This window comes from Tauraco erythrolophus, chromosome 19 (assembly GCF_009769465.1).
Source record: "Tauraco erythrolophus isolate bTauEry1 chromosome 19, bTauEry1.pri, whole genome shotgun sequence".
NCBI lineage: Eukaryota > Metazoa > Chordata > Aves > Musophagiformes > Musophagidae > Tauraco > Tauraco erythrolophus.
In genome coordinates this window covers 4,055,645-4,083,642 of record NC_141483.1, presented here as the reverse complement: position 1 = coordinate 4,083,642, position 27,998 = coordinate 4,055,645, and the positions used below count along the sequence as shown (strand labels likewise).

The window sequence follows — 27,998 nt, the reverse complement described above, 5'->3', positions numbered from 1 at the left end:
GTCATCATCTGGGACAGCACGGTGTCACTTCACAAGCACGCAAACAAGTCTTACATGCTACTGCTGTGCATGCCTGTGCATACTCGTGTTCCTACAGCTTTTAGCTCAGAGGCTGACGTCAAGTTTGACAGAGATCTTACAGGCAGTTAAGCACCCATAAGCTACCTTAAACTACAAGACAGGAAGAAGGGATTGTTCAGTGACCTAGACTTACAGGAATGACTGCTGCGAGTGCTTATGCATTGACAAATTATGCATGAGAAAGAAATCTTTTAGAAGTCCCAATCCAGAAAACCAATTTTATTCTTCTCTCTTATTAAAAATTATGATCAAATCAGCTTCTCGGCATTCAGTTTTGTTGTAAAAAAAAAGATGTATCAGATTCTAAATAAGCTAACAAAGATGACATATGACAAAAAGTTAAATCTTTTTGCTGGATTGTCAAATAAAATCCAGGTAAGTTGTTAAATGCATACAGAGAAACTAAGATATGTTTTAATGCAAATATTTTGTTTATATTTACAAGGCCTGAATTGCTTTGGGATGGGTAGCCACAAACTACACTGTATCTCTGCATTGTTGTATGACAGGCCTAAGTACACATCACATCGAACATGCATTTGGGTGGTCTTGGACAAATTAGAACAGACTCACCCCAGTAACTCTTCTGTGCTGACCAAAGAGTAATATATAAGTAAATAATCTCCAAGCCTTTCAATATTTGAAATTGTAGGTTAAGGTCACACCGGGCAAAGGCTGAAAGCCTGGGTTACATCTTCAACAACTGTTAATTTGTTGAATTAACAACTGTTAATTTGGGCTGTTGCACCCAAAGGAACAGCCCTATCAGCTTCAGGTTTTTGAGATCTAAGGAAGTGCAATATTGACCTATGTATTTTAATAAAGATATGATTTTTTAAAATAAAAAGTATTTTCGAATGTATTAGCCATTTCTGTGCTAAACTATAATATAGTTTAAAGGTCAATCTTCTAGAACTGATGCATGGAATACCTAACACAGCTAAACTGAGTTTTTAGAACACTATTTTTATGAAATTACAATAGAACCCTACATCACACTCGGTGCTTTTTTCTGATTCCTTCAAGAGGAGTTTTACTAGATAAAACCTAGGAAGTGTTCATCAGTCAGCAAAAGGCTGGTTCTTGATGTAAAGTGAGGCTTTAAACCTTGAATTCAGCAAACACAGCTATACAAATAGTTAAAACATTATGTTTATCTGTTGCCTTCTTTAATTCCATCTTGAATCAAAGCTTCATTAGTAGTCTCACCTCTGGATTAAAAGAGTACTTGTTAGTAGTAACCTCAGCCATTTCTTTGGGTGGTTTTTCCTGCACATCTTTTTTCACTGGTTCCTGAAAAATGAACAAACACATGTAACCATACTTGAAATACTGCTGTTACCTGTACTGTAGCAGGTCATAATTTTCAAAATTAAGTGGTGCAAATAAGTTTTTCTATAAAGATGCAAGCTAAAGGCTAGTCTATTGTGGAAAAAATATCACTAAGTAACTTTGGTGCACAAATAGATTCCCATATGAATTACCTGCTGACAAGCTACTGTGCAAAATGCATACATGCTTTCTAAATTACTATGCTTAAATGCTTAGAAAATGTAACCTTTTTCTTGTAAGACTGTTATACAGACTACTGTGTCTAACAGAAAGAAAATCCAATTTCCAAAACCAGGAATAGAAAATTACTTACCTGTAATTGCTCTTCCCTGAAGACACGCACTATGATAGACCACTATTCTTGGGTCTCTGCTTTCACCCACAAGGCAGGCAACAGGCTCATAAAAAGCCTTGAACTCAAACACAAGCACACTTTTAGAACTCCTTCAACCATGAGTTTGTTCAAGTGGAAGGAAGACATATTACCTTGTATTAAAAAAATTATACAGGTAGATGAATAAAAGACTTTAGATCACTCGGCAATGTACAACGCTCAGGCTAAAGGGATATCAAACCAGTAATTCTTCCCTGCAGTAGTTCTAGATCAAAGAGCTCATTTATTGATTCCAAGCAAAGCAAAGCTGCAGACCCTCGCAAGTTGTATCCTTATAGTCAGGGTAGAGCTGATGTACCAGAAAGGCTGCACAGCAGACTCAGAGCTGCGGATGAAAAGCTTGCTATGTGGTATAGCTTTTGCACAGCAGAGCAAAGCCTAGAAGTATTCGAGTACTTAAACAAAAAAATTAAGAGCAGAGCATTTTGCTTATTAGAATCTTAACTTGAGAAGTCACAAAATTCTTTCTGCATTTATGTTCCTCTGTAACTTTTCAGCAGAACAAAGGTTCAAATTGTAAGGAACAGTATCTTTACGCACCAGAGAACTGTAGAGCACGGATGTTCGAACATAACAACTGAGGCAGCCTGCAAACAAGTAGAAAACTTTGTAGGGGAGAGGGAGGGGAGCAAACTCAAACCCAGAAACAATGCTAAGAGCAAAGTAGCTCAAACGGAAAGACGATTTTCTGCAGACAGAGTGTAAGGATGAACTACTGAATGTCAAAGAGAAGTATGAAGGTTCCACTATTCCATGCAGTTAGGGTGCACTTGACCAAGACTGGTCAGCAGAGACAGATGGCAAATTGACACTGCTCAGAAGCACAGAGGGCTACCAACATACCCGAGAGCCGACATCAGTGATTGAGAAAACTACAGTCATGAACTGAACGAAAGAGGAAACATTTTACAGGCTGAGCGGGTATCCATACTTCACCTGCAGGAAATGCTAATCAGAAGAGATTACTGGAGATGAGTATGGATTCGGTATGGAGAGTTTGTTACAGAAGCAGCAAAGTGTTGACATGGCCAAGTACCATTGCTTTCACAGCTGGTGATACCTTGAATGACATGACTAAAACCCACTGAGAGTCCCTCAGATCAGAACAGCTTCCTACTCAAGAGTGGTGCAATGTAGCTCTAAGGTTTGAAGGCACCAGTACACTGACCACTAGTACAAGGTCCGGAGCCATTTAGCTATATCAAAGTGTCTAATGCCACAGAGCACTGAAGAGAAGTTTTCTCAGGTGCAACATTTCCCTGCATCCTACCTCTGGCCAGTCAGCTCTGCCAGTTCGTGAGGGAAGGAAAAAGAGCTGGGAACGTACCTGACCTTTGTGTAGTTACTCCAGGAGGGAGGTATCACACACACCACCCCCCCTCCACTCAGGCACTAACAATGTGATTCAATCAGCCTCATCACAGAAAACAGAAGGGAACAGCTTCCTTTTCTACAACATTATCGTTCATTACTATGTCATGTACTGAAAAGGTGCAATCTGAGTTTAAAACGGTAACAGTACATAATTATAGAACAGTAGAACTCTATCTTTTTAATTTGCAGTGCATATATAAAAGATTGAGAGAAAACAATACTGGCACGTCTAATTTGTTAAACTCAATATATTATCATATCAATCTGAACAATCTTTGGAGTTTGGTTGTTAGGATTTTTTTTTTAGTGTTTCCAACTTACGAAGACTTTCATCATCGTTCATCTAATTTGCTCTTAAACCATCAAAAGGCCTGTTTCAGTGATCATTTCCTGCTTTCATTATAGTGCAGTAACAAAATCTCATACAACTCCATATGTAAGAAACAATTTTTAAAAAACAAAAAAACCCACAAAGTAATATATGAGACATCAGCTTAAAGAGAGATTACACGAGGAAATGACCGAGAAGTTTTCCAGGAAAATGACTATGGTAATTTTTCCTGAGACCACATCCAGCAGCTCTCGGTGAAGTGAACTACAGAAATACTGCGGCAGGTGGAGCTCGACGCCACCCGATCGTCCCCAGCTCCGCTCCTTGGACCTGGAGGTGACCTCTTCCCGTGCTACCACAGGTGGCTACGGGCACAGGGCAAGCCCTGGCATTCCTGCTCCCTGCCTTAGACAGCTCCTCTGTGTGTCCTCTCCATTTTTATCTAGAAATTTGAAGGCTTTTCAAGTACTTTTGGATGAACAATTATTCTTTTGAATATACTGTTTCAGCCACAAACCACTGCCTGCACTAGATTTTATTCTAACAATTCCCAAATACTTCCACTTTCTCTAGTCTAAATAATTCCGGAGATTAAAAATTGTTCACCTCTGACAAATCCTTTCTTTTATTAAATATTCTCTCCACCCCATACACCTGTCATCTCTGTAGATATCATTCTGTAAGCTTTGATAATTTCCAACTTTTTTCTTCAAATCTTACTGTGGAAACGGCGTGAGTTGCAGCTCTCTATGCCACTACAGACTGTTGAGATACAGTAAACAAGCTTTTAGGTTGAACATTTTCCCATTTTTTTGTTTAAGCTGGTGAAAGAACCTGTTTCTCTGGCAATTCCTGAAGTTTTGTCATTCTGAGTAACTCATTAAGTTTATATGTTACTGTCAAAAATAGCAGATTGACACACCTATTGCACTCTTCTCCCTTCTAATATAGCACTTGAACAGGAGCATTATGATTACGTCTGCGAACTGTGAGTGTGTTTTGGTGAAAGTAAATCAGAACAGCATCAAAGCCAACATTCAGTCGCCCAAATGCAAGACTGACCTGATGAAATACATTTTTTAATTTTACAAAAACGTTTAGAAAGCTTTTGTGAAGCACTACACGTAGAGATGACTACTGCGGTTCTGCAGGTGAGATTCTAAATGTTGAATTTTAAAGACAGTATTCTAGTCAAGTACTCAGGATTTTTTTTCCCCCCCCTATTTCTTTTACTGCTGCTGCTCAATACTGACCCTTGCTGCCCTTTCACTAGAATGTGGCAACATGGAACAGACATCAGGACCAAAAGAGAATTTCCAATTAAACACAAGAGGCTCCAAGGCTCTTCACTAGGAACATATTGCAGAAAATTAAGATTTCTTTAAGAGCTATTTTAGTGCTTCAGCTTAAAAAAAAACAAAAAACAACAAACCACACATCACAACTAAATCTGCAGATATAAATATATACCAGCATCAAAGACAAGATACCTGATTTGTTAAGGCTGTGCTGTACCATATCAATAATGCAAAGCACTTTGCAGCTGAAAAATCTCAGTTGCCAAGGGGAGCACTTGATAAGAGCTACTGCAGCAGCTTCCATTCCTTGGTCTCTGGTATCGACAGAAAGGGGCACTCATCCCACTGTTTTACCATGGGGAGTTCTAGGGAGCGAGGGAGTTCCAGTCCTGTTCTGCACGCCAATGAACACGTTACTGTCAGTATTGACATATCAAGAAAATGGAAGGAGGCAGCTGAAAAGTCAGAGACAGGTTGTCTGCTAGTGAAGGCACGAGAATGAAATTTAGAATAAGTATACTCAATTTCACCCCTGTCAGAAATTTCCTCTGACGTCCTAAATAAAACATTTAACACCTTATCACAGCTAGCAGAAGCCTCTTTTTTACTACAATGAATTTTAGAACAAACTCCACAGTTCATTGTGTCTCTACTCCCTGCGTCTGAAATGGGGAAAAATAACACTTCTTTCACTAACATTTATGAAGCATTCAGATCTTACAGTGAGGGAAAGCATATGTACAGAAGGACTGTTGTTTTCATAACAAAACCAGCTTGAAAAGCTTGGTAGTGTCTATTCCATTGATTTCCCTGTTTATCATATTCCTTGGAGAAATCCTCTTTTTATTTTCTTGTCTCCAAAGACTATTTACCTAATCCTGATAGGTTTGCTAAGTTTTGTAAAATAATTGGATCAAATTAGTCTGTTGTGATACCATTGTTGTCACTGCACTTACCCTACAGTTACTTTTAACCCTTTAAGCAACTGCATTATTGGAGCTGCCATCTTTATCATCTCCATGAACTCTTTTCATTAAGATGATTTGAAAACTTTAAAGTGTGTCCTTGGAAGTCAATGCAAACAAACATGCAAAAAAATTATCCCTTCTGTATGACATCTCTCTTTATACTGCTCATATTTCTGTCTTCTGTTTTTGTCATTTACATGGTGTCTGGGCAACATGCCAGTAGTTTAGGTATTTGCAGTACTCCCAAAGCCTTTTATTCATATTTTTGATTGCATACTGGCAATGAAAATATTATTTGGCCTTAGTTAATGCTTTCTAGATATCTTCCCCTACTGAAGTCAGAATTACAAGTGTTTTCCCAAAATCTTCTAGAATACCAAATGTCCCAAAGACATTTTGGATCACAAAAAATGCACTCTACTAGGAATGAATGTAATCTGCGTTAAACTGAAAAAAAAGAAAACCCTTTTGGGACCACAATAGTGCTCACTTCCTTCTTGCATTTTGTAGAGTTTAAAATAGATCATAAAAGTGCTGAAAAGAACCTGCTAGGCACAAAGGACACTCAAAAAAGCAGAAACACCTCAAATCCATTTCTTACTCCTGCAAGTCTAGCACAGGATTTCTTATTGGAATGCTATGCTAAAACCAAGAAAGTTCATGAACCAAAGGCAGGAGTACCTAATAAAATTATCAGCTCGATATCTGCTACAGTACAGTCTCTATTCCGTCCAAAAGCAACACACAAACAAAAGAACATGCTATTCTGTTTTATTTCACAGTGAGAACAAAGTTAATTTGAGTAGGAGTTGGGGAAAGGCACAGCTGGAGAGCAGAGTTACCAGCCTCAGGAAATTCAAGAAAATGTAATTGAGAACAAATTATCTCTTTAATTACTTTTGACCAAATCAATAAAACCCACAGAATAAAAAGCACGATGACTGCCACCTGGTAGAGGACAAGGAACACCAAAGTTGAAAATTACCACAAAACTAAAACACAGCCGTGTTAAGAACAAAGCACTTCTCTCTTACAGAAGGGGGGAAGGATATCAGCTCAAGAAACAAGCAACTCATGCAGAAGTTAATGGTTGGGTTTGGCTGTTCTCAGCTGTAAAGATTTTTAACTCTTTACTATGTTGTTTGAATTTCAGATTGTCCCATCGTTACTCAGGGATTAGAAAAAAAACCTAAAACCCCAAGACCTCCTGTTTCCTTCTGAACTTCCACATTTCTCCCACGCTGGCTTTTATTTCCTACACACCAGTGTAGGAATTATTTAAGTTTAAGGCACAGCACTTACTCTTATCAGTGTGTTAATAAATCCAGCAAGATTTTACCTCTCCTTTGGCTTCATTCCCAGATATGAGTAGTAACAATCACACCTGGAGGTCACAAACGTAACTAAGCAAAGTTGGCTCTGAGAGTGATGGATGGCACACAGTATCCTTGCTGGGCAGAGCCGGAGGGATTACAGGGGCTACAATGGCATCCAGTAGCAGTGAAGACTCCAAAGCCCATCTATCTTGTAATACTTACGTGGTCCCCATTTCTATAGTGGTGTAGTAGTTTACCACCTTTAAGACATTAATTCCCACAACATTCTTGTCAAGTGTTCTTCTTTGTATATATGAAGAATGAAGGTAGACAAGGTAAGTGACACCTCTGGTCACATACAACGTCCACAAGAAGAGAGGAGTATTGGAAGCATGTCTGTGAAGCCAAAAACTTGCATCTTAGTCTGGAAGTCCCATATTCCCCTCCCGCAGTCTGACTGAATCTTAAAAAGCATTTGTCACTATCACTGGAGCACATTAAAGGAGGCAAATGTCTGACTCTCCTCCTTTCTTCTCGACCATGTTTTAGTTTAACATTCCACAACCATTCTTCACGTGGATGCTGAGCACTGCAGTTAAAGTGGATTTCAGATGTGCTGTTGACACCTTGCCCTCTGCCTTTTTCCTCCTCTAACTTATCACAACCCCCACAGACCTTAAGATCTTCAGAGTTTCAAACAGTTCCTTTAAAAGTCTTGGCATCTATATGTGAGCAGGACAATCTGTGTATTTTATGGATTGAGTAAAAGAAATTTCACTCTGATGTGACCTTTGCTTGGATTTGTTCTTGGAAGGAAGCAGAGTGGCCGTTTTCCATCTCCAGAATTCTCCATCTAGATTCATAGCAAATATGCTGAGATGAGAGGCTGAATGTGTTTAAGAAAAGGGTGGATGAACTGCTTAGGGATATGGTTTAATGGGGGATTAGGGACGGTTGGACTGGATGATCTCTAAGGTCTTTTCCAACCTAGAAATTCTATGAAATTCTATGAACCGATCAGTTAGAGAACTCTTCACGAGGTCCCTCACAGTGATCAGCTGCTTTATCCTGCTTCACAGCAGAGTCGGTCTAGCTTGAGATGAAATTCTATCATCTAGTAGAAACTAAATGTCACAGAATCAAGGAAGCAGCATCAAGGTGGCCTGTAGCTAAGCACTGATTGTTCTAGGACATTCTTCTGCTTCTTTCTCACACGAGTCAGGAGTTACTTCAACCGGCAATGGCAAAGGACTGCAAAATGCTAAAACATCTCAGGAGCCTCAGAGAATCAAAGTACATCACTGTGTAATAATTTTCACACTACCCTGTGCTGTCAGAATAGCTTAAATAAATGTTTCACAGAAGTACAATTAGAATCAGCAAAAATAGTGGCCTTAAAAACAAATAAGCAAAAAAGGTAAAGAAATTAGGCAGTTTAGGAAGATGGTGATGTCTCATGGATTTTTGAAGTGTACTGTCTTTTTGAGACACACTTTCCCTAGCAGTGATTAATTTCTTCCTCCTCTCCTGCCCAGCTCATACCTTAAACTCATGCATAGACTAAGCCCTTCATGCAAGGACAGTACGTCATTCCAGTCCCACCAATGCTGACTATGTGTAACCTCCACACATCAGACAGAAAAGACAGGATGGTGAAAAAGGATCAATCCAGCACATGGAGCCTCTTCGTCTTCCAAAACCACAGTTACATTAGCTAGAATTTCAGAATTACTGGAAATTCAATATTACAACAGAATTTTTTCCCCCAGGAATGTATGGCTTACAGTTTTTGAATAAGTCTGATTTTTAAAGCACAGACAGGCCTAAAAAGTTATTTACTTTTCAATGAAACAGATCTGACTTCTTCTAAAAGTACCATCATCAGCTCAGAAAAAAGATCTCAGAAAGATGAGCTACTTCCTATTTCACTGTCAAACACACAATAGAAAAAATGTCAAGTGACAACATAATGCAGACAATGAAGTGAGTGATGCTATATAGCCTGCAGTAAAAAAAATCTGGCTTTGGAGTCTTTTTTCTTGTAAGTTGCTGTAGCCCATTTCTTGAATAAATGGATTTGGGGCCAAACCCATTATCGTCTCTGCATCCATTCCCACCAAAATGCATTCTCTGAGGGGTCCTGAGAGCCAACATGCACCACTCCTACTGGTTTTGTCGATAAATACAAAATCTCATTCTGCAAAGGCTGTTAAGCAAGTATTTTTTGTAAAATCTAAAATAATTTTAAAACCCAACGACAAGGAAAAACACACTAAAAAAATACAGTATGACAGGCTTCCTGGCACAATTTTCTCAAACAACAGCTTGCCAAACATGTCAGACTCACAGGAAAGAGTGAGCTGGTTGTGCTTTGTAAAGGACATTATTTCAAACAAATGGACCTCAGAACTCCCTTTATCATGAGTAAAAAAAAAAAAAAAGTCTTTTAAGTTGGCGTAGGTATAGGAAAACTATTAGTACAATGACCAACCGATTATGGTTAAATACACCTCTGGAAGGAATTAGAGATGTGTAAGCAAGCCCAGCTGTGCCTTGTGAACAGAACACAGTGGATCAGTCCCAAGAACTTCTATCTCAAGCTCTGAGACAGTTACTTTCATAACTTCTTTGAGAAAACCTCTTTCATGTAAGAAAGTTGAGTTCAAAATTTTCAGCTTCATGTGGGTGATTTTGCTTTAGTGATGTCTCAGAGCACCTGATAGCTTATGTTAATGAAGTTTGTTAGAATTCATTGCATCCACCTGTATTTGAGGTTTTTTTAAAAAAAAAAAGAAGGAAAAAGGGCTTAGAGAATTTTCCTGGCACTTAGAGTCAAATTACTGGACGTTAAGTTCCTAATTACGTGAGCTAGCTCTGTGTCTACTCAAGACTTATTTCTAGAATGTCTCAAGCTGATGAGGTATACTTATTTTTCCCCACATAGGTAAAGCCAGCCAAAGTCTAAAGCTGCCTGATGTTAATGATGACTTGTTAGAAGCCTCAGAGTGGACTAAGCTCCAATCTCTGGGCAACCAGACCCAGAAGTGGTTCATGCCCTGCAAATAAGGACAAGGTGATTTTCAGAAACAGTTCTTAAAGAGAATGAGCAGGATCAATGGAGGCTGGGAACAGCAGTGCCATGGAAAACCACACGTTTATTTGATTAAATCTCTTAGCTTCCAGAGCTCTATGACACTGCTTGCTCACAGACGGCATCTGCAAAACTTTAAACTTTACAGTCAAATCAACATTTACTTTGACAAAAGGAACTAAAGTAAAAGTGGTACAAAACATATTCATCGTTTCCATGATTAAAATTGGTTACTCTCAGATGACAGCAGTGTTCAGAGGTGCTTTTGTGTGGGCAACTAAAAAGCTAGAACTGCAATAACCAGAGATCTAAAACACTATAATTGATTGTCCTTTCAGATTGCAGGACCCCAATTGCTCGCAAGGAATAATGTGTTTTACCATGATTCTTCTCTAGAGAAAAGCTGTGAATAATTGGAATAGCTGTGGTGATTTCTGCTTGTGTTTTTATATTCTGAGGACACAAAAATAAGCCAATAATCTTCATCTCTATCCTAGGCTTTACTTTGGCTTCAGCTTAGTAAAAAGAATGGACATTACTGAACCACTTTTACAGTAAAACTCTAAAAGGTCTCTTAGTAATGAACTTTCTTCCTATGCTGAGGACTCAGTGTCCTGTTCAGGACAGTGCAGATGACTTGGACTTCCCCAGCTATGGATCATTTGATTTACTCAGAACTAAGCTAAGAAGCATTCAGTCACATCACACACATACTTACCAAAGCCCTGTTGCAGGAGACAATTTGTTCGGTCCACATACCTGGTTTGGCAAGAAGCTACAAAGTCTAACATTGTCTTAATCAGTGTGAAAGACTGCACTTACTTTATTTAAAGGCCTGAGAAGCCTTAGGGGTATGCCAAGAATCTATTTTCTGGACAATCCATATGGATAGTCGAGAATTAGCTGTGGGACTTGGACACATTCTAGTGAAATAGCAGCACCTTAGGCTTAGGATAAATGCTTAAGCTAACATGCTCTGGTTTTTGCTAAGTAATAGCTGAACCTCAGGTAACAGCAGCCTGAAGGTGTTGGAAAGGCTGGACAGCAATATTGTGACTGGAGAAGGAAACATTGAATATATAGGGAAAGACTAAGCCTGAACTTGTTAGAGCAATTGTTTCACTTGTATCTTCCCACTTCACTATTGGCACTCTAGATGTTATTCTGGGATCACAGTGACTCATGTTTCTGTGGAAGAAAATAATGGAAAGCCAACATTAACAGAAACCTCAGCTGTTTCTAATCTGTTTAACTCAGATTAAACACCACTTCCTCCCATCTATGGCTTTCCTAACAAAACTTGCACGGAGGTGAGCTGGGCTAACAGATTGCTTTCCAAGTAAGAAATCTAAGTGAACTATTACTCAGGCCAAATAGTTATCAAAAACTAACCACTTTTTTCCAAAGTGGTAAGTGTTATCTGCAGACCTCCAGCTTTTGGCAAACATACATTACATGCGGTTCAGGGAAGTTTGTTTTTTTTCTTCCAAAGACAGCTAAGACTCAGTGATTAGAAAAAAAAAAACAAATTTCTGCAAAGAAATGTTAGAGAAGTTTAGTAACAGTATTTCTCTTCCATCATCACAGCACTTTAAAACATTTCGAAAAGGATGCAGTTTTCTAGCCACATCGAGATAGATAATATCCTAACACGCAAGTTACTGCTACAGATTCTCTCCTGTAAGAACGCAGACAGATTAATCAGAATCTCTGAGCAGACTGGCAAATATAAATTTTTTGTTTGGTGTTACTTTGCACGCAGTGATATACCTAAGGTCAGAATGGAACCTTCCATATGGAGCAGCTAGACAATGAGAATAATATAGTAGGATCATTATGGAATTTATCTATTGTTTTTCAAATTATGTTTTGCCTTGCAAGATTTAAAGTCCTACATTTATCTTGTACACTGTCTAATCTTCTGGATATTCTAAATCATATTTTAAAAACTCAGATGATTGAGTTTGTATAATGAGAAATTTAATGACCTGTAAAATGAACACAGTGCATCTGCCAGTCCAAAACCAAAAAAAGTCATCTTTTCACCATATGCACGTCACAATATGGGACTGACAGTTCCATTGTTATTTTTCCAGCCAGTCACTCCTGTTTCTTCCCTAAAACAAACACGCATTTTCAGATGCAAGCTGAAGACTTAGAATATGAAAATGCTTATATATTTCTTAAAATATTTTCCCAATAACACTTTACACAGAACAGAGTAGCGAACGGTTGCTGTATAAGTGCACATTCTCTCCAGGTAAACTGAAAATACAAAGTTTACAAACAAAAAGATAACCAAATTCTGAACCACTGTTAAATTTCACTCAAGCGTATTTTTGTCAAAGGGTCAAATTCTCTGCTGTAATAAAGATCCTAGCTGAATCCATATTTTGACAGGGATGAATACGGTCCATACTGCAACAGCAGAATGAATATGTATCCACAGACTGGCTGGCACCAACTTCGTTCATGATAACCACGACACAGATGAACATGTCAAGAAAAGGATCTTAGTGGCTATGGTTTAGCAAGATTACAGAGTACCCTTTAATCCTGATATAAATCCAAAACATCCTTTATATATACACCAAGGTCCTAGCAAACACCTCTGTGTGGGTTTTAGATGTGACATACTAAAGTAAAAATGTTCTCTCTTTGTTACCTATTTGTAATTTAGACTAAAAAAACTTAAGCATGTACACACACATCCCCCATGTTTGTTCCCAGCGTAGACCGGATCATCAAATTAAGTTAGCTAGCATTCTGGCATAGCTCTGACTAGGTTAAGTGCAAATAAAGCCCTCTATAATTTTATTTGTGAATTTAATAATGTATTTTTTTAAATTTATATTTAGGAACTACTCTACGCTTCTTGCAAAAGAAGTTCAGTCCAAACAGCCAACACCCGACACAACTAAGTGACTAAGCCCCAGCTAACCCACCAAAAGTTGACTTTCCAAGGACAGCTATTTTCAGCAGTGTTGCGCGACAGCCACGCCAGCTGCACACAGACTGCAGTACATCTGTGGCCCATTCTCCTTAAGCACCGGCTTTGTTTTGATTCCCTATTTTGTATTCCATTAGTTTTAAGGCTGTATGTCACACTGCCATTAAATCACTGTTTTCAAGCAACAGTGTCTTCCAGCTGACCTCAGAGCAAACCAGCACAAAGACTTACATTCACACAGTTTGCTGCTGGAGCCTAGAGGTGCTGGAAAGCCTTCCTCCAGAGCCTCCATCTCACAGAGCTCACTTGCTCCGACCCACCAATTATTGCCACGCACCGATTCAGATCTCACATAGATGATACAAGCTAACATTGTTAGGAGAACAGCTGAAAGAAATACCGGAAAGAAAAAAAAAAAAAATCACGTATGCAATATTTTACCAAAAGCAGCTTTCTTAAAAGGGAAGGATTCAGAGATTTCTGATGAGCTAATGGAAATAGCAGAGTGACTGCTTAGAAAAGGTTCGTTGTTTGGTGGTTGTTTTTCTTTAACATTTTTTATCTGCTTTTAATTAGAGATGAAGTGAGCTCACTGTCACCAAGAGTGATTTCTGACTGTCAGATAGCAAAGCTGAATGGATTCCACCCTGCTGAGTTTTTAGAAAAAGTCAGAAAAAAAATAATAAAGTTTTCATCTGATGAATCCAGATAGGGATCACTAGGATCCTGCCAAGGTTTAATTTCTCCTTTTTCATGGATTAACATCATTGTTTATAGTTCAGGCTGTTGCATAGTGACACAAACTCTAAGCAGGGTGACAAGAAACAAACCCAATGTCGTGGTTTTTTGGACTGAGGGTCGAGACAAGAACCGAAAAGGGAGCACCCACCAACCATGGTCTCGGGCAAAACATGACTCAGGCTTATCTTCTTAAAAAAAACAAAACAATTTATTAACAGTTACTAAACAAGGGACATAGGGGAACGAAACCGGTTACTTGAGAGGAGAAAGAGAAAACAAGGCCCGATCTTAAAACAACACCTCCCCACCCCCTATTTTCCTTTCGTTCCTGGCTCTGTCTTCCCCCCAGCGGCGCAGGGAGACAGGGAATGGGGGGGTACAGGTCAGTTCATCCATGTTGTTCACTGCCGCTCCTTTCTTAAAGGAGGAGGAGTCTTTACACCATTTTTCCCTTGCTTCGGTGGATCCCCTACTCACAAAGAAAAAGTCCCCAAACTTTTCCAAAGTAAGTCCTGCCCGCAGGATTGCAATCCTCCCCATGGATCGCACCAGTTCGGGCTTTACCAGTCTCGGCCTCTTAGGGAGCTGCTGCCACTCGCGTCGGCGTGGGTCGTCCCACGGTCTCCAGATGCCTCCACGACCTCGTCGTGCATTCCATGCCCCATTATCAACAGTACCTGGTCGCGCATCCCCTGCTCCACGACCTCTCCTGGGCTCAGGCATCTCCTTCCCGACGTGGGTTTCTCCACAGGCCACGAGTGGGTCGCTGCTCCGCCGAGTACACCCTGGCTGCAGGGGGGCCGCCTGCCATCTCACACCGATTGCAAGGGAAGCCTCAGCTCCAGTACACCTCCTCCTGCTCCATCTCTGCTGACCCGGTCGTTGCTTGTTGTCTTCTCTTAGATCTTAATCCTCTCTGGGGAAGCTCGGCCCGGCGGGCACCCCGGGAGTGGGGCGCTTACCGAGTCCCCCATGCGGCTCCCCCGGCGCCATCTTGAGCACATGGCGCCGGCCCGGGCCCGAGCGGCCGCTCGGCCGGGAGCCGGGAGCGAGGGCAGCGCCCTCCTGCTCTCTCCTCCCTCCTGAGCAAAAAGCCCCTTCCCGCCCCTTTGTCCCAACTTAAATAGGGCAATTCGCAGAGGCGCCGCCTTGGCTCAACCTCCCCCGGGGGGGATGGGACTCAGATCTGGTGGCACAGGGAGCAAATCCCCTCCCCTGCCACCAGAACACCCCCCCACACATCAAACTATCACACCCAAACAAACAAATAACAATTCTAAGACATAGCAATGCCCCTGATGGGAGTGTAAAATGAGCTTATTTTGCAGAAATCCACCTATGAGCTTCACGACAATGGCAGTGGAGGCAGAGCTTGCGGGTGAAGCGCCCGAGAAGCCTCCAGCGATGGCAGAGCTGTCTGCGCAGAGGATTCAGCTCCCTGAACTGTAACAAGCAATTTGTCTCACAGCTTTGATCCACTGTCAGTTCAGCTGACACTGACTCCAGGAATTAATTTCTAACATTTCAGGGTAACCTAATAAAAAAAATGGAAGCAGTGTGTGGTAGATATCTGTAGATAACCTATCACCCGCTGCAGGTGTGAACAGGAAAGTTAAATGTGTGTGTTACAGTACAAAGGCTCTCAGTTTCTTGAATGCATAAACACACAACCCTACGACAAAGTATCAACAAGGTGAAGCCGCATAAAGCACGGAATATTTTAACTATATGCTCTAAACTAACACTGTGTTGGTCCCATGTGTTTGAGAAGCTTCTGTAGAGAAAAGACTTCCTTTGTACAACTGAACAAATCCTTTATTTGAACAACCTGCCCACTTTAGAAGACAGGTTCAGAACTAGAGGGAGATCAGGTTCAAGTTTTTAAAACCAACACGATGGAATTGGATTAGAATATGTTTGGGGTTTAATTACAAGACCATTGTTATAGATTCTCAATTATTTTGTCAACATAATAAATGCACTGCATGAAAGCCATAAATATTTCCAGCTCTGGCATAACTAAACACTAACTAGAGCACTAAATACTGGCTTTAGAAAACATTTAGGAAGGGAATATAAACTCTCTTTAAATTCAGTCCTACTGTTACTCTGTCATCATGCTGCAGATGGATCACAGTCTGTCTATTTCAGTCCATTCTGGGCAAAAATCTTTCGTCATTAGCAAACTGCCAGTATGTTGCGGCTTAAGGTTGTCACGCTCGACTGCTGTGAACCGATGGCGGTCACACCATTCTTCACTGGCCAGCCAACAAACCTGCCGACACCATTACACCTGCAAGAAAGCACTAGTCCTAAGAGTCACCAGTGACCGAAATTCCAGACCTTTACTCTTTCCTATTCCCCTGTATTCAGGCATGTGTCTGGCATTAGGTTATGTGACGGGGGGAAACATTGCTGCTGGGCTGTCATGTGGGATTTTCAGTGGGGAATGTTTTGCATGTAGGCTCCACAAGATAATATTCACTAGCTGCAGTATTGTGCCACAGTTTCCCTGACATATCCAACACAGCCAGCTGGCAGACCACAGAGCAAGATGACCAGTAGCACCTGGCAGCTGGGGTCAGACAACACCACAACTACATGAGGTATCAGTCTAGTCGGGGGGGAATTCAAGGCATGAACCATACGTGTAAGTGTCATTTTAAAACTGTCAGACGTGACAGATTTGACTGCCATTAACTCTCCAGTGTAAAAGATAATTTTGTCTTTTATTTTTATGCCATAGTTATGAGATAACTTCATTTATTCTTAAAATAAATAGCTCCCCACACAGTAGGGCAAACAACTTTATTTGTTGTCTAATAAAGCTGCCACTCTTCCCCTATCCGAACTGAGAGCTAACATATTCAAGGGGGACCAGCAGTTAAAGAGTGACTTTGAGGGGAGATGGAGGAATCAACTGAGAAAGAGCAGAGTTCAAAACCGCAGAGTTCCTGAAGCACTGCGAGGGAAACTTTGACACACAGTGGGACCAAATGATGCCGCACAGGAATCCTGGACAGACCAGGATCCTCAGTACAGAAGACGGATGAGACTGGCTGATCACCGAGAACCATCGGTTGTACCTGCAGGAGCGAAATGAAGCACTGAGGCCAAAACTATTGAAGTAAATACATTTCAGACTTGAAGTACTGCAGTCCAAGGACTGCTCTAACGGATGAGGAATGACATGATTTCACCCTCGCAGAAGTGCCACAGGCATTAGCTCAAGGCCAAAGACACAGCAGGGTGCACTCAGTGACTAGGATTGGCCAGAGGCTTCCCTGGGTTCCGTAACTTACTGCAACCTAACTTGAATTGCAGCGGAGAAAAGATTACAAATAGCCCCAAGAGCTTTGCAGTCTCTATTTCAGCTAGATGTAATACAGCTAGAATTTGCCTTTCATGAGTAAGGAAATTTACTAAAAAGTCGAAGCTAGTCTTAAAAAGGGAAGATTTGTAATGGATACAGCATATGAATGAGCAATTATGAATTTAAATACGTCACAACAGCTTTATGAAGCATCTTTTGACCCTTAAACAAAACTGTGTAAGTATGTATGAAATTAAATGCTTGCAGACCAAAATCAAGTAGTGTTTCACTTGAACTGTACCTTACTCCATGATGACTCCACTGAGGTTGATCGACAGGCATATGAAATATCTGAGTGTTCCACACCAGTAAGGACTGTGGAATCCGTCTTCTGTACCCGTTAGATTAGGGGAGACGATGCATAAACCTTTTAGCAGTAAGTCATGGAGGAATTAAGTTAAAACCTCCCTCTTAACACACCAGAAAACAGGTTCCAGGCTACAGTACCCAAACAACGTCACAGCCCAGTTTTCACAAATAACACAAAGTAACTCTTTTCCTATAATGAATGGGATCCAAAGTAACATTATATACCTCCCTTCCCCATACCCTGCTATTGAGCTCTTAATGTAAAGAGTGACAGTTATAGAGCAGCCTAATTAACTTGACTATTGTCCCCTAAAAATATTCTCTATCTTAGCTTTCCTTCTGTGCAAATAGCATAACGTTAATTTAATGGAAAGGTCACATTACACCACAAGGAACATAGTGACATTCCATTATGTCCTTCTCGCCCTGCTTACAGTCCTCCCCGCCATTGCTGCTGTGCTTTCAACACATTTGATATAGGCTTTTGATATAGGCATTTTATGAATAATGAGAAGTTACTCTAGCCATGGAAAGTGCTGCCTTCCACTGCTTGCAATTTAAGACACATCATTCTACAGTCTCCAGGAAAGCGAAAAAACACCAATCTGATTTTACATAAATGCGTTTCCTCTGCAAGCCAAACTCAAGCTTTAATTACGATGCTTTTTCCCCTCACTGCTGTATGCCTTCGTTCACTTTGCCTGCACAAGGAAACATTCCCGTTTAAGAACAGGTTTCAAAGTTCTTGCATTCAAATCAGCTTACTCTGAAACTTATTTTCTTTATGAGAAGGATGATTTCACGTCTGCCATGCAGTGTTCGGAGGGAATTAGCAAGGTGTCCTGGCTAAACTTCAACTCGCTGCTGTCTGCTCACCTAAGTTCACCTCTCCTTTTTCAACAGGATACATCATTCTTCATCACTTTCTATCCTGAGCACTCAGGTAGTATTGCTCTGCTCTGGTGACCACAGTTACCCAGGATGGCTGATATGACCTCTACATACAGCCTGCAAAGTGCTTTTAGCATCATTTGAGGTAAAACTGATCTATAAATATATTACCCTTCCTAGAAATGAGCACAACCCATCTACAAATCTAGTCCTGCATTTCTGCATCAGTTCCAGATCCCCTCCCCCATGTGAATATGAGCATCACCACGTTGTTCACATTCCCCTGCCCCTAATTAAATACCTACCACTTCCTACTAGACATCACGTACACAGCAAGGTTTCTAAGCTCCACGTACGCAAAAGAGCTCAGCTTTCCCACCTGAAACATTTTCTTACATTTCTGGTACACATACATTAATTTCTGACATAACTCCACTGAACATGACATTAGAGAAATCCGCCAGTGTCTGGTAAGATCAGTATTAACGTTCCTTTGTGCTATCAGAGTGACACAAAGGAACCAGAAACTCAGCCATGAATTACATAGTGTTAACCTTACCGTCCAGCGCAGGTTCTAAACCCATCATACCCATAAACAGTAACAACCATTTATTTCTTACACAGCACTTCTAGTAAAGTCTTTCTTTTTTCTCCCCATTTTCTCCCAAAAGTAACCATTTGACAAAGTGCTTGCAGTTAAAAATGACCTTTGATAACTGGCACACTGCACCAGGTTCTTCAAATCCAAGGAATTGTCTATTTCTTCCATTATGTAACCTCCAGAGCATTTGCATGCACTATTTAAGAAAAGCAGATAAAAATCTAGTGTTCAGAACATTCACCATAAAGCGTAACCTCTGTAACACACTTCTCTCCTGCCCCAGGCACGATCCTGCGGATCAATTCCCAAACCTAGGTGAGCAATGCCGTTCGCTGTAACGGTGGCTCAAGCAGGAATCACAGCAGCGTAACGCACCATGACTGCAGCAGCAGCCTGACATTTGGCAAGTTTACTAAAAACCTTAATAACAATGCGTTATTACATTTGATATGCTTCCCTTAATTCATTACAGAGGCAGCCTCTAGGAACAGAAACTGAACATTTTAAATTGATTAGACTGTTTTGAACTTAACAGCATGGAGATTGTGTGGACCTTACTGGTTAGCTGCTGTTCCAGAGGTACATCAAACTAATTTAGTGATCATAAACCCTTTATTTTTATAGAGCATAACATTTTCATGTAGTTAGGCTCAGGTCAGGAGTACCACCTAATGTTTAATATTCATGTTAGAAAGTAAAACTACCACTCTTAACCAAATGAAAAAAGTCTGATCTTAAAAATACATTTTTGTAAGCAAACACCCCATCTCTAGTCTCATTTATGTCATCATTTGTTTCACACTCTAAAAGACAAAGCAAGAACACCTGCAGGAAAAACCAAGAGCTCAGGATCAGGAAGTTTTTCACTATAATAGCAAGTTTCTATTTCCCATATGCAATTAGCTAAGATAATTCACTTTTCTAAGTCACTTTCTCCAAAGGTACAAGAGGTAATGATTGTCAGTCTCAAGGCCATGAAGAAAAACATTTCAAGAAAAACCTTTCAGTACATGAGTTCTTAAATGTTACGATTAACGGTAATAAAACCAACTACTTCAGCACTAAAGGACTGCTGAACTTCTAAAATTGCCAAGAATTTCTAACAGACATGTGACTACAGTGGCAGAGTAAATCACAGATAAGAATAAAAAATTAAATTAAGAAATTTTGCACCAACAACAGCTTCACTATTCCTGCTAAATAATCTCAAACACTTGGTTGGCAATGTTGTTTTCCTCTTGCCAGAATTACTGCAATATGATGTAATATTTTCCCATTTTGTCCACAGACACATACAAATAAGAATTTTAGTTCCGTAGAAATGGTTTGACTGACATTCTTCAGCTTTTCAGTTGAAATAAACCCAAGTTAAAATAAATATATTTACGGTTCAGGCTACCAAAGGAGAAGGAGCTTAATTAACAAAACCAACAGTAGCCAGTGTACAGTCTAGCAGCCTAATCTGATGTAACATTTGTTGAAAGAGGTAGAAAACTGTCTGCTATTGCAATTAGGCATATATCCAAATTTGATCAAATGTGTCTAAAATTGAACTTTTTTCTTACATCATTTGCTCTGTTCCGGTTCTGTCTATGATGACATCATCATCTACCAACTCACATCACAGTTCATCCGCCATGCCACTCCTCCTTTTAGTGCCACTCTCCCATAACCAAGCCGCTCCAGACACTAGTTCAGTCACCTAAAGCTTCACCCTTCCATAGCCAAATTATCCATAGTCTGCTTATTCACCACTTCCTAATACATACACAAACCTTACGCATTCAGACTTACTAACGTTTAATAACGTGTATGGAACAGCAGGAATATAATGGGACATTATTGTTACATTGCAAATGTCTGGTGGGTCAATGCGTCCTTGGATGGGTGAGAAGCAAGAGAGATGCATGCCATCAGGCTGTTCATTTCCAAACACACTTTGTCTTCCGCAACAAGAAATGCATCTGTTACTATTTTTAAAAAGGAAAAGTAGCATAGTGTTATGCTTACTAACATAGAAGCTACAGAAGATAATTAAAAAAAATAATTGAGCAACTCATTCTATGTACTGGAAGTCAGCATTATCCATAAAACACGTACAACCAGAGTTTCATTTGCTTGTTGCGAGCTGTGACCCTGGTGAAAGCTGGAAGTGTACATCAGAAGTGAAGGAAAGACATCACCTCAGATGGATAACGTGCATGAATTGGGTTCTGCCTGATGATTACCACGCCGAGAGCTTGCACACGTAAGTTATTGACAGAGGTTACGAAGCTTGTAGGAAAAGACATTCGTATAATACCCACAGCTAGTTTCCCCACGCACACAAACTGAGCAGAACAATTACTTCCCTGTATGTTCACTCCAGAAAGAAGAAAAAAAAAAAAACACCAAACACCTCAACTTCTAGCTGGTTAACACCAAAGGGGAAAAAACCCACAACACCTTTTTACCTATTAAAAACAAGAAAAGGAAACTAGAGAATGTTAGCCAAAGAAAAACTATTTGCAAAAGCCCCCTATGTTAAATAGGTTCCAAAAGTCTCCATGGAAACCTAAGTCAGGCACACCTGTAGACCCTGTAGTTTATCACCTGTAGGAGATAAACTGTAGTCAATTGATAAAGGGCAGTTTTCCAGTTACTTTTTTTTTTTTTTTTACACAACCTATTTCTTTCTCTTCTGTCCTGGAGCATTTCTAGCACATAGGCTTATCACCAGCTGTAAACTGTTGTGACTTTAGAAAGCAAGGGGGGAAAAAAAAAGAAATAATATGGGAAACTTCTAATTTTTGAGACATTAACTATGTTGCACTCAGTAAACTTTTGTTCATGATCTGCAACAGATAACCGAGATTATACAAGCCATGACAATCTATGTAGCTATTGCAATAGAAGGGTAAAGACAAACCTGGGCTTGCAGATGCTTCCAGTTTTCACACTGACTTTCATGGGGGTGGGAGGAGGCATGCACTGCAGTCACAGCTCGGAAAAAAAGAACTTGGGCATAATTTTGTGTTTCTCATCTTCATTCCCAATTTTTCATCAGAAAAGCACGAGGACAAACAAGATGAATTTGGATCACTAGGAAAGCCAAAAGCATGACTCTCACTGCTACAACCTCCTCTGTACCCTCCTCATTTCTCACGTGTTCCCTTCCTGCTGTCAAAAACACCAGCCCTTAAAAACATTGTAATTTCTCAGCTGACAGACTGCCATGACATGATGGGCCTGGCAAAAGGGTACAAGCAGGAAAAAACCCCAAACTAACCTTAAATCAAATATGAATTAACTCCTGCAAACAAAGCACATCTCAAAATTCTCACTTTCATGCTACCAGTATGTACTTTTTAACTGTTAAAGAGATACTCAAGTGTTTACCAACAAGCTTAGGGACCACCTCTAGCAAGCAGCAGAAAGATACGTAAGGGTCCAATTTTACCGGCCAACAATCTACGAAAACACCCCAAGAGATACTTGAATCTGAACATCTCTATCAGTGCTTTGGCACTTCCAACTAACAGCCATCCCAGTGATAACTCACAGAATGGTTTGGGTTGGAAGGGACCTCAAAGATCATCTGCTTATAGTCTACCTCTTACAGCTAATATGGAAAAAAAATACTCTAGAAAGTATTAGTATTTTGCAGCTTTTCACTTTCAAAGCTAGTTGAGTAGTTAACGGAAAGAAATATTGTGCTATCTTCCTCATTAGCATGTTGTTGAAATTTCACACGCTTTAGACAGGAAGTTTGAAGGTATTTCTGAAGCTTCTTCTAAACCTATAATAAAGTTGTTTGTATTTTTAAAAATTACTCAGGAATTGCACCATTTAGACACAGGTGTGAGACCAGGGTTGATCAATGACCATATATTGGTTACTCAATTCAGAAACCATTCGGAATGTCACCACACCAGCATAGTCTGGCCTGACCAGTTTCTCCATTTTGGAGACACTAGGAAGATAACCCACCACTAATTTTCCTGCTTTTCCCAGAGTGGTAAGGGCTTATGGCTGACCTTCGCATCAGAGAGCTGGCAGGAAGAAGGTTCTTTGCATTATAAATTCTGCCTTGAAATACACGTTTTTAGCCTTCTGGAAAGCAATGTTTTAAATTGGAAACCCTGACAGATCTTTAACTGCTGCAATAACAAGTACCATCAGTGTAATTTCTCTTGAAAGAAATTGCTCTGTTTTCTTCTCCAGTTTCCAGCTTAAAACCTTTCATTGCTGACACTGTTGTCAATCTTATCTAGTGACCTATTTACCTAAAGCACAGAATTACGGAACAGAATTCTATGACAAGTACAGAGCAGGCTTTGACACTAATAATACTCAAGATTTTGTGGACTGGGATTGTTTTCAGGGCTTGGTCAGAAAGGCCACCTTTCTTTCATGTAAAAAGTTAACAAGCCACCTCAGAAGTGTTATAAACGAATTTGTCATAGCAATTAAGGGAAAGAAGCTATATAAACACAATAAAAGGTGGCCAACATCACCACGTATCGTTACATTAACAAATAAGAAAGAGACCTTTAACATGTTGCTCTGAACACTTCAGAAATCAAAAATCCTGTCTGGATAGCTACGTTCTCTGACTTTCAATGAATCAGTGCTGTCTGCAACATGCACCCGACCTTTGAGAGAGAGGGGAAAAAACCTCAAACCAAACAAATAACTTCCAGTTACTTGTAAAGGAAGCTGGAAGGGCTCTGCCTCACTGTATGGGTACAGACTGATGCTAACCTGACGCAGAACCAGGCAGCCCCACAGCAAGTCTCCTCCTCCATTCCCTCAACAAGTTTTGAAAAGGCAAGAATCTGAAATCCTTTGGAAAGATGCTCGGTGGCCCGTTCAACCTCTCAGGATTCTTCTTGTAAAGAGAGCGGAAGGAAGTAGAGACCACATGTAGAAATTCGCCACACACAAACCACATTGGAAAACACAGACACCACTGCAGATAAAAGTTGGGATAACCAGCAATCTGAAACAATAAGAGTTCCAAAATCCACATCATTGTGAAAGCTGGTCGCTCAATTACGCATGGATAACACTGTACAGGATGTGTAAAGGAAGCCTCCTTGTTGTGAGTTTTAGGGATTTTTTTTTTTTTTGGTGTGGTTTTGGGGAGTCTTGTTGCTTTTTTATACACAATTGCTACACTTTGAGCTTCCCCCATCCCTCACCAGCATCACTAGTAGTTTGGAAGGGATTTATTTTGTTCCAGTGGGTTGCACTGGAATGCAATTTTTTCACTGCATTGACCCAGCTTTAGTTAGTGCTTTCACTGTAAGAGATACCACATTCTCAGTGTGACTATGGAACAGCAGAGATCCCAATGCAACAGTTAGAACCATCATATATCAGCTCTGTGTTCAGATATCAAATTTATTAATAATGACAAAGAGCATCCACGAACAGAGCTTTGCTGAACACATTTGTTGCCATCAAGTATATAAAAAAGCATCCCAAACATGCAATTATTACATATAATACCCTATGCCCATAATCTTGTATAACCATCCCAGCATATTCACTCAAATGTTTTTAGCTCTTAAAAAGTCTATTTTTTTAAATAATATCATTTAAAAAGTAGCATTTGCCAGCAGATATTAGCATACTCGAGTCCTGTTGAATTCATAGGGCTTTTATCATCTTCTTGTTGTTTACAAATGTTACTGTCACTCAGAATTGCAAATCATCAGCTGTACTTGTAGCTGAGGAAAACACTAACTCAGGAGGCAGAGATGAGTGCAAATCAGAGATCATGATTTTTACTGCCAGGAATGTTAGGCTTTCAACACCTATAATTAGACATATCCAGCATCTACCATCTTCCCCGGTTACTCAAAACATTCTGAGGACTCCTGGGTGTGGGTGGGAATAGGGTAAATAACCCATATAAAGCAAAAATACAAGCAATACAAAGTATTTTTAGAACTAGGCTATAGAAATACATTTCTGTTCTAGTATCTCTGAAAACCACATAAATAGATTTCTGCAAAGCACGCTGACAGCTTCAATTGTGAGAGTTGGTGTGTGAGCAGCATGAAATCCCTAGGCCTTCTGCAGTTTGTGGGGATGGAAGGAAGTAGAGGACAGGTCAGATTCATTGCCAGAATTTTTTATTTTTTTTTAGTTTTTTAACTTAATAACCATTACCTTTTAGGGGAATAAAAAATGGTTACTTTGAGATTTAAGACTATCTAGTGCTTTTAGCCATGCTCTCCACAAAAAGGAACAGCAGGTGTGACTACATCCCCTCTGATAGCTTCATGAATCTGAAGCATAATCATAGAATCACAGAATGGTTTGGATTGGAAGAGACCTTAAAGATCATCCAGTTCCAACCCCCCTGCCATGGGCAGGGACACCCTCCACTACACCAGGTTGCCCAAAGCCTCATCCAACCTGGCCTCGAACACTTCCAGGGATGGAGCATCCACAACTTCTCTGGGCAACCAGTTCCAGTGCCTTAACCACACTCAAAGTAAAAAATTTCCTCCTTAAGCCACAACCACACATTTAGTGACCTACATATTGTTTATTTTCTGTATAAATTGTATACTTTTAACATGCTAACTTGGTCTGGTTAAGTAGCTGAGTTCCAAACGGGTTTCAGAGCACCCTTAAGGATCAAATCCTGACATCATTTTTCAATACAAAAACAACAACCACCATCACCACAAACTAACCAACATTTCTGGGATTAACAGAATTTTAAAGAGTACATCTGCAGTTGAAAAATCTCTAAAGTAACTTCTAAAACATCTTTCCTTCTGAATATTGGAAGTTAAGGGTTAAAACAAGAACACTGGCAACACTTGGTGGATGTTGACTAATTTACAGAAAAAGGCTCTGAATGAAGACAGCCAGCAAGATGCTGCTTTAGGTAGTATGTAAAAATAAAGCGAATGCCACCCACTGTCTATCTAGAGCTTAAAACACTTGATCCAAAGCTTTAAGCTCCAAATCCAACACACACAATCAGAGCAGAAAATTAAGTAGTGGGTGGACGGAGTCTTTTCTGTCTACCCTGAATAATAACCATGCTGCTTCTGCTGCAGCTGTCGGAGACTATCCTTTGGGCACTCCATCAGAAAGCACACAGCAAAGTGTAGGCTCACAGTCACAGGGACTGATGTCACAGATAGGCTGAGTGACTTCGCCCTGCTTCCACAAAGAGAATCACTCTGCACAAAACAGCACGGAAAACTCAGCTTCAGATCTCCTTGCGTGAGTCCACAGCATTAAGGAAAACAAAACAAATGGCAGAACACCACAAGCTCACCTCAAACATCAGTGACTGAATTCTTGTCCCTGTGGTTTAACGATTTGGGCTTGACTTAAAAGCAGCTTAGAATCATAGAATGGTTTGGGTTGAAAGCCACCTCAAAGATCATCTAGTTCCAACCCCCCTGCCATGGGCAGGGACACCCTCCACTACACCTAGTTGCACAAAGCCTCATCCAACCTGGCCTTGAACATTTCCAGGGATAGGGCAGTAAAAGACCCACGAAGTTGGTGGCTATGCAGCACTAAGGTGACCAGGAGATAATAACCACACAAATAATCAAACTATCGCAGACACTCCTGGCTAAGCCCCTTATACCTTCCTGAAACTCAAATATAGATGCATGTAAAATACCAGATAATTAATCTTTTACCTCCGAAGTCATCCCTACCTATGTAAGTTGTATTACACTTTACTTTTTTAGACCATTCTTATGCTCAACTTTTGAGCTTTTCACCCACCTCTCAACTGCCACCATTTAACACTCCTGCTTTTTAACCCATCCTTTACCCTCGTGCCCTCAGTATAATTCCCCTCCTTCCATTTTCAAGGCTTGTTACCTTTGCCTGAGTGTTTTCCCTTAAGTACACCCTCATTATCCTGTTTTCCTTTTCATTCATTAGCCTGCTATTGTCTCTGCTTCATTTTAAGTGCTCTCATTAAGAACTTTAAACATCAGTTTCAACAGCCAGTTCCCAAATCACAACGTACACATCAAAGCAGTCCTGCTTTATCTACAAATGCTCTGTACCATTATCAAATATTGGCTCAGATTCTGATTATCCACAGAAAGGCACAGAATACTGTTTCAAACATTTCTTTAAAGAAAATAGAAATAAGAAGTAAGAAATAATAATTCCTTTCCCTGGAAACAGAGGGCTTGCAGTTTACTTGAAAGAAAAGCCTCCTGCTTTTCTGTTTAAAGCAGAACCAGGGAAGTCAGGCCTACCTGTGCAAGCTGCCCCAAAGAGTAGAGGGTGAGTTTCTTCGGGTCTATGTAGAGAATCTCTCCAAGCTCCTGATAAGGCGTCCCAGCAGGGGTGAAGTGTCCCTGTGTGAACTGCTTTTGCCTCCTGTGGTAGTTCTCCCAGAACACTTGTTCTCTTGGAGGTTCACTGCTTCTGTAAACTGTTCTGCTTCTAGCCAAGACCTTTCCTTCCTTCTCAGCAAAGCCAGGCAAAGCCTGAACACGCACAAAATCTCGAGGATTCAACGCTTTAGTGGCTGCCAGCACCTTGATTCTGCTGTTCTTAGGTGGATCTGGTACCACAGGTGCCTTGATTCTGCCACTCTTATGTGCATTTGGTACCACAGGTGCCTTGAGTTTGCTTCTTCTACCTGCATTTGGTACCACAGGTGCCTTGAGTTTGCTGCTTCTACCTGCATTTGCTATCACAGGTGCCTCAACTCCGGGGGATTTAGATGCGTCTGGTACTGGCATTGTTCCAGAATGGGAACCTCGGTGTTTTTACTCCTAAAGTTATTAAAAACTCTAGTTTCCCAGGCATGAAAACACACACCTGCTGCCCAAACCCTGAAGCAAGTCTTTTTAATTTTCTAAAGGGTAGCACAGCCACTAACTAACACTACAGGAGGGATCTCACTCCCCTCAGCTGCCCCTCAAACAACAGCAATAAATCCTGAGGGGCGAGGACAC

The 27,998-nt window shown here is 40.4% G+C and overlaps 1 protein-coding gene across 1 annotated transcript in view; it reads right to left on the bottom strand.

Annotated features, from left to right (window-relative positions):
• Window positions 1-27,782, bottom strand: part of CCDC60 (coiled-coil domain containing 60) — a 63,924-nt gene extending 36,142 nt beyond the window's left edge. The window contains exons 1-2 of the mRNA XM_086623722.1: window positions 27,291-27,782; window positions 1,291-1,374 (exon numbers count right to left, since the gene is read on the bottom strand). Coding sequence (XP_086479848.1) covers window positions 1,291-1,374; window positions 27,291-27,782 — 576 coding nt within the window. The remainder of the gene's footprint in view (window positions 1-1,290; window positions 1,375-27,290) is intronic.
• Between the last annotated feature and the right edge of the window lie 216 nt (window positions 27,783-27,998).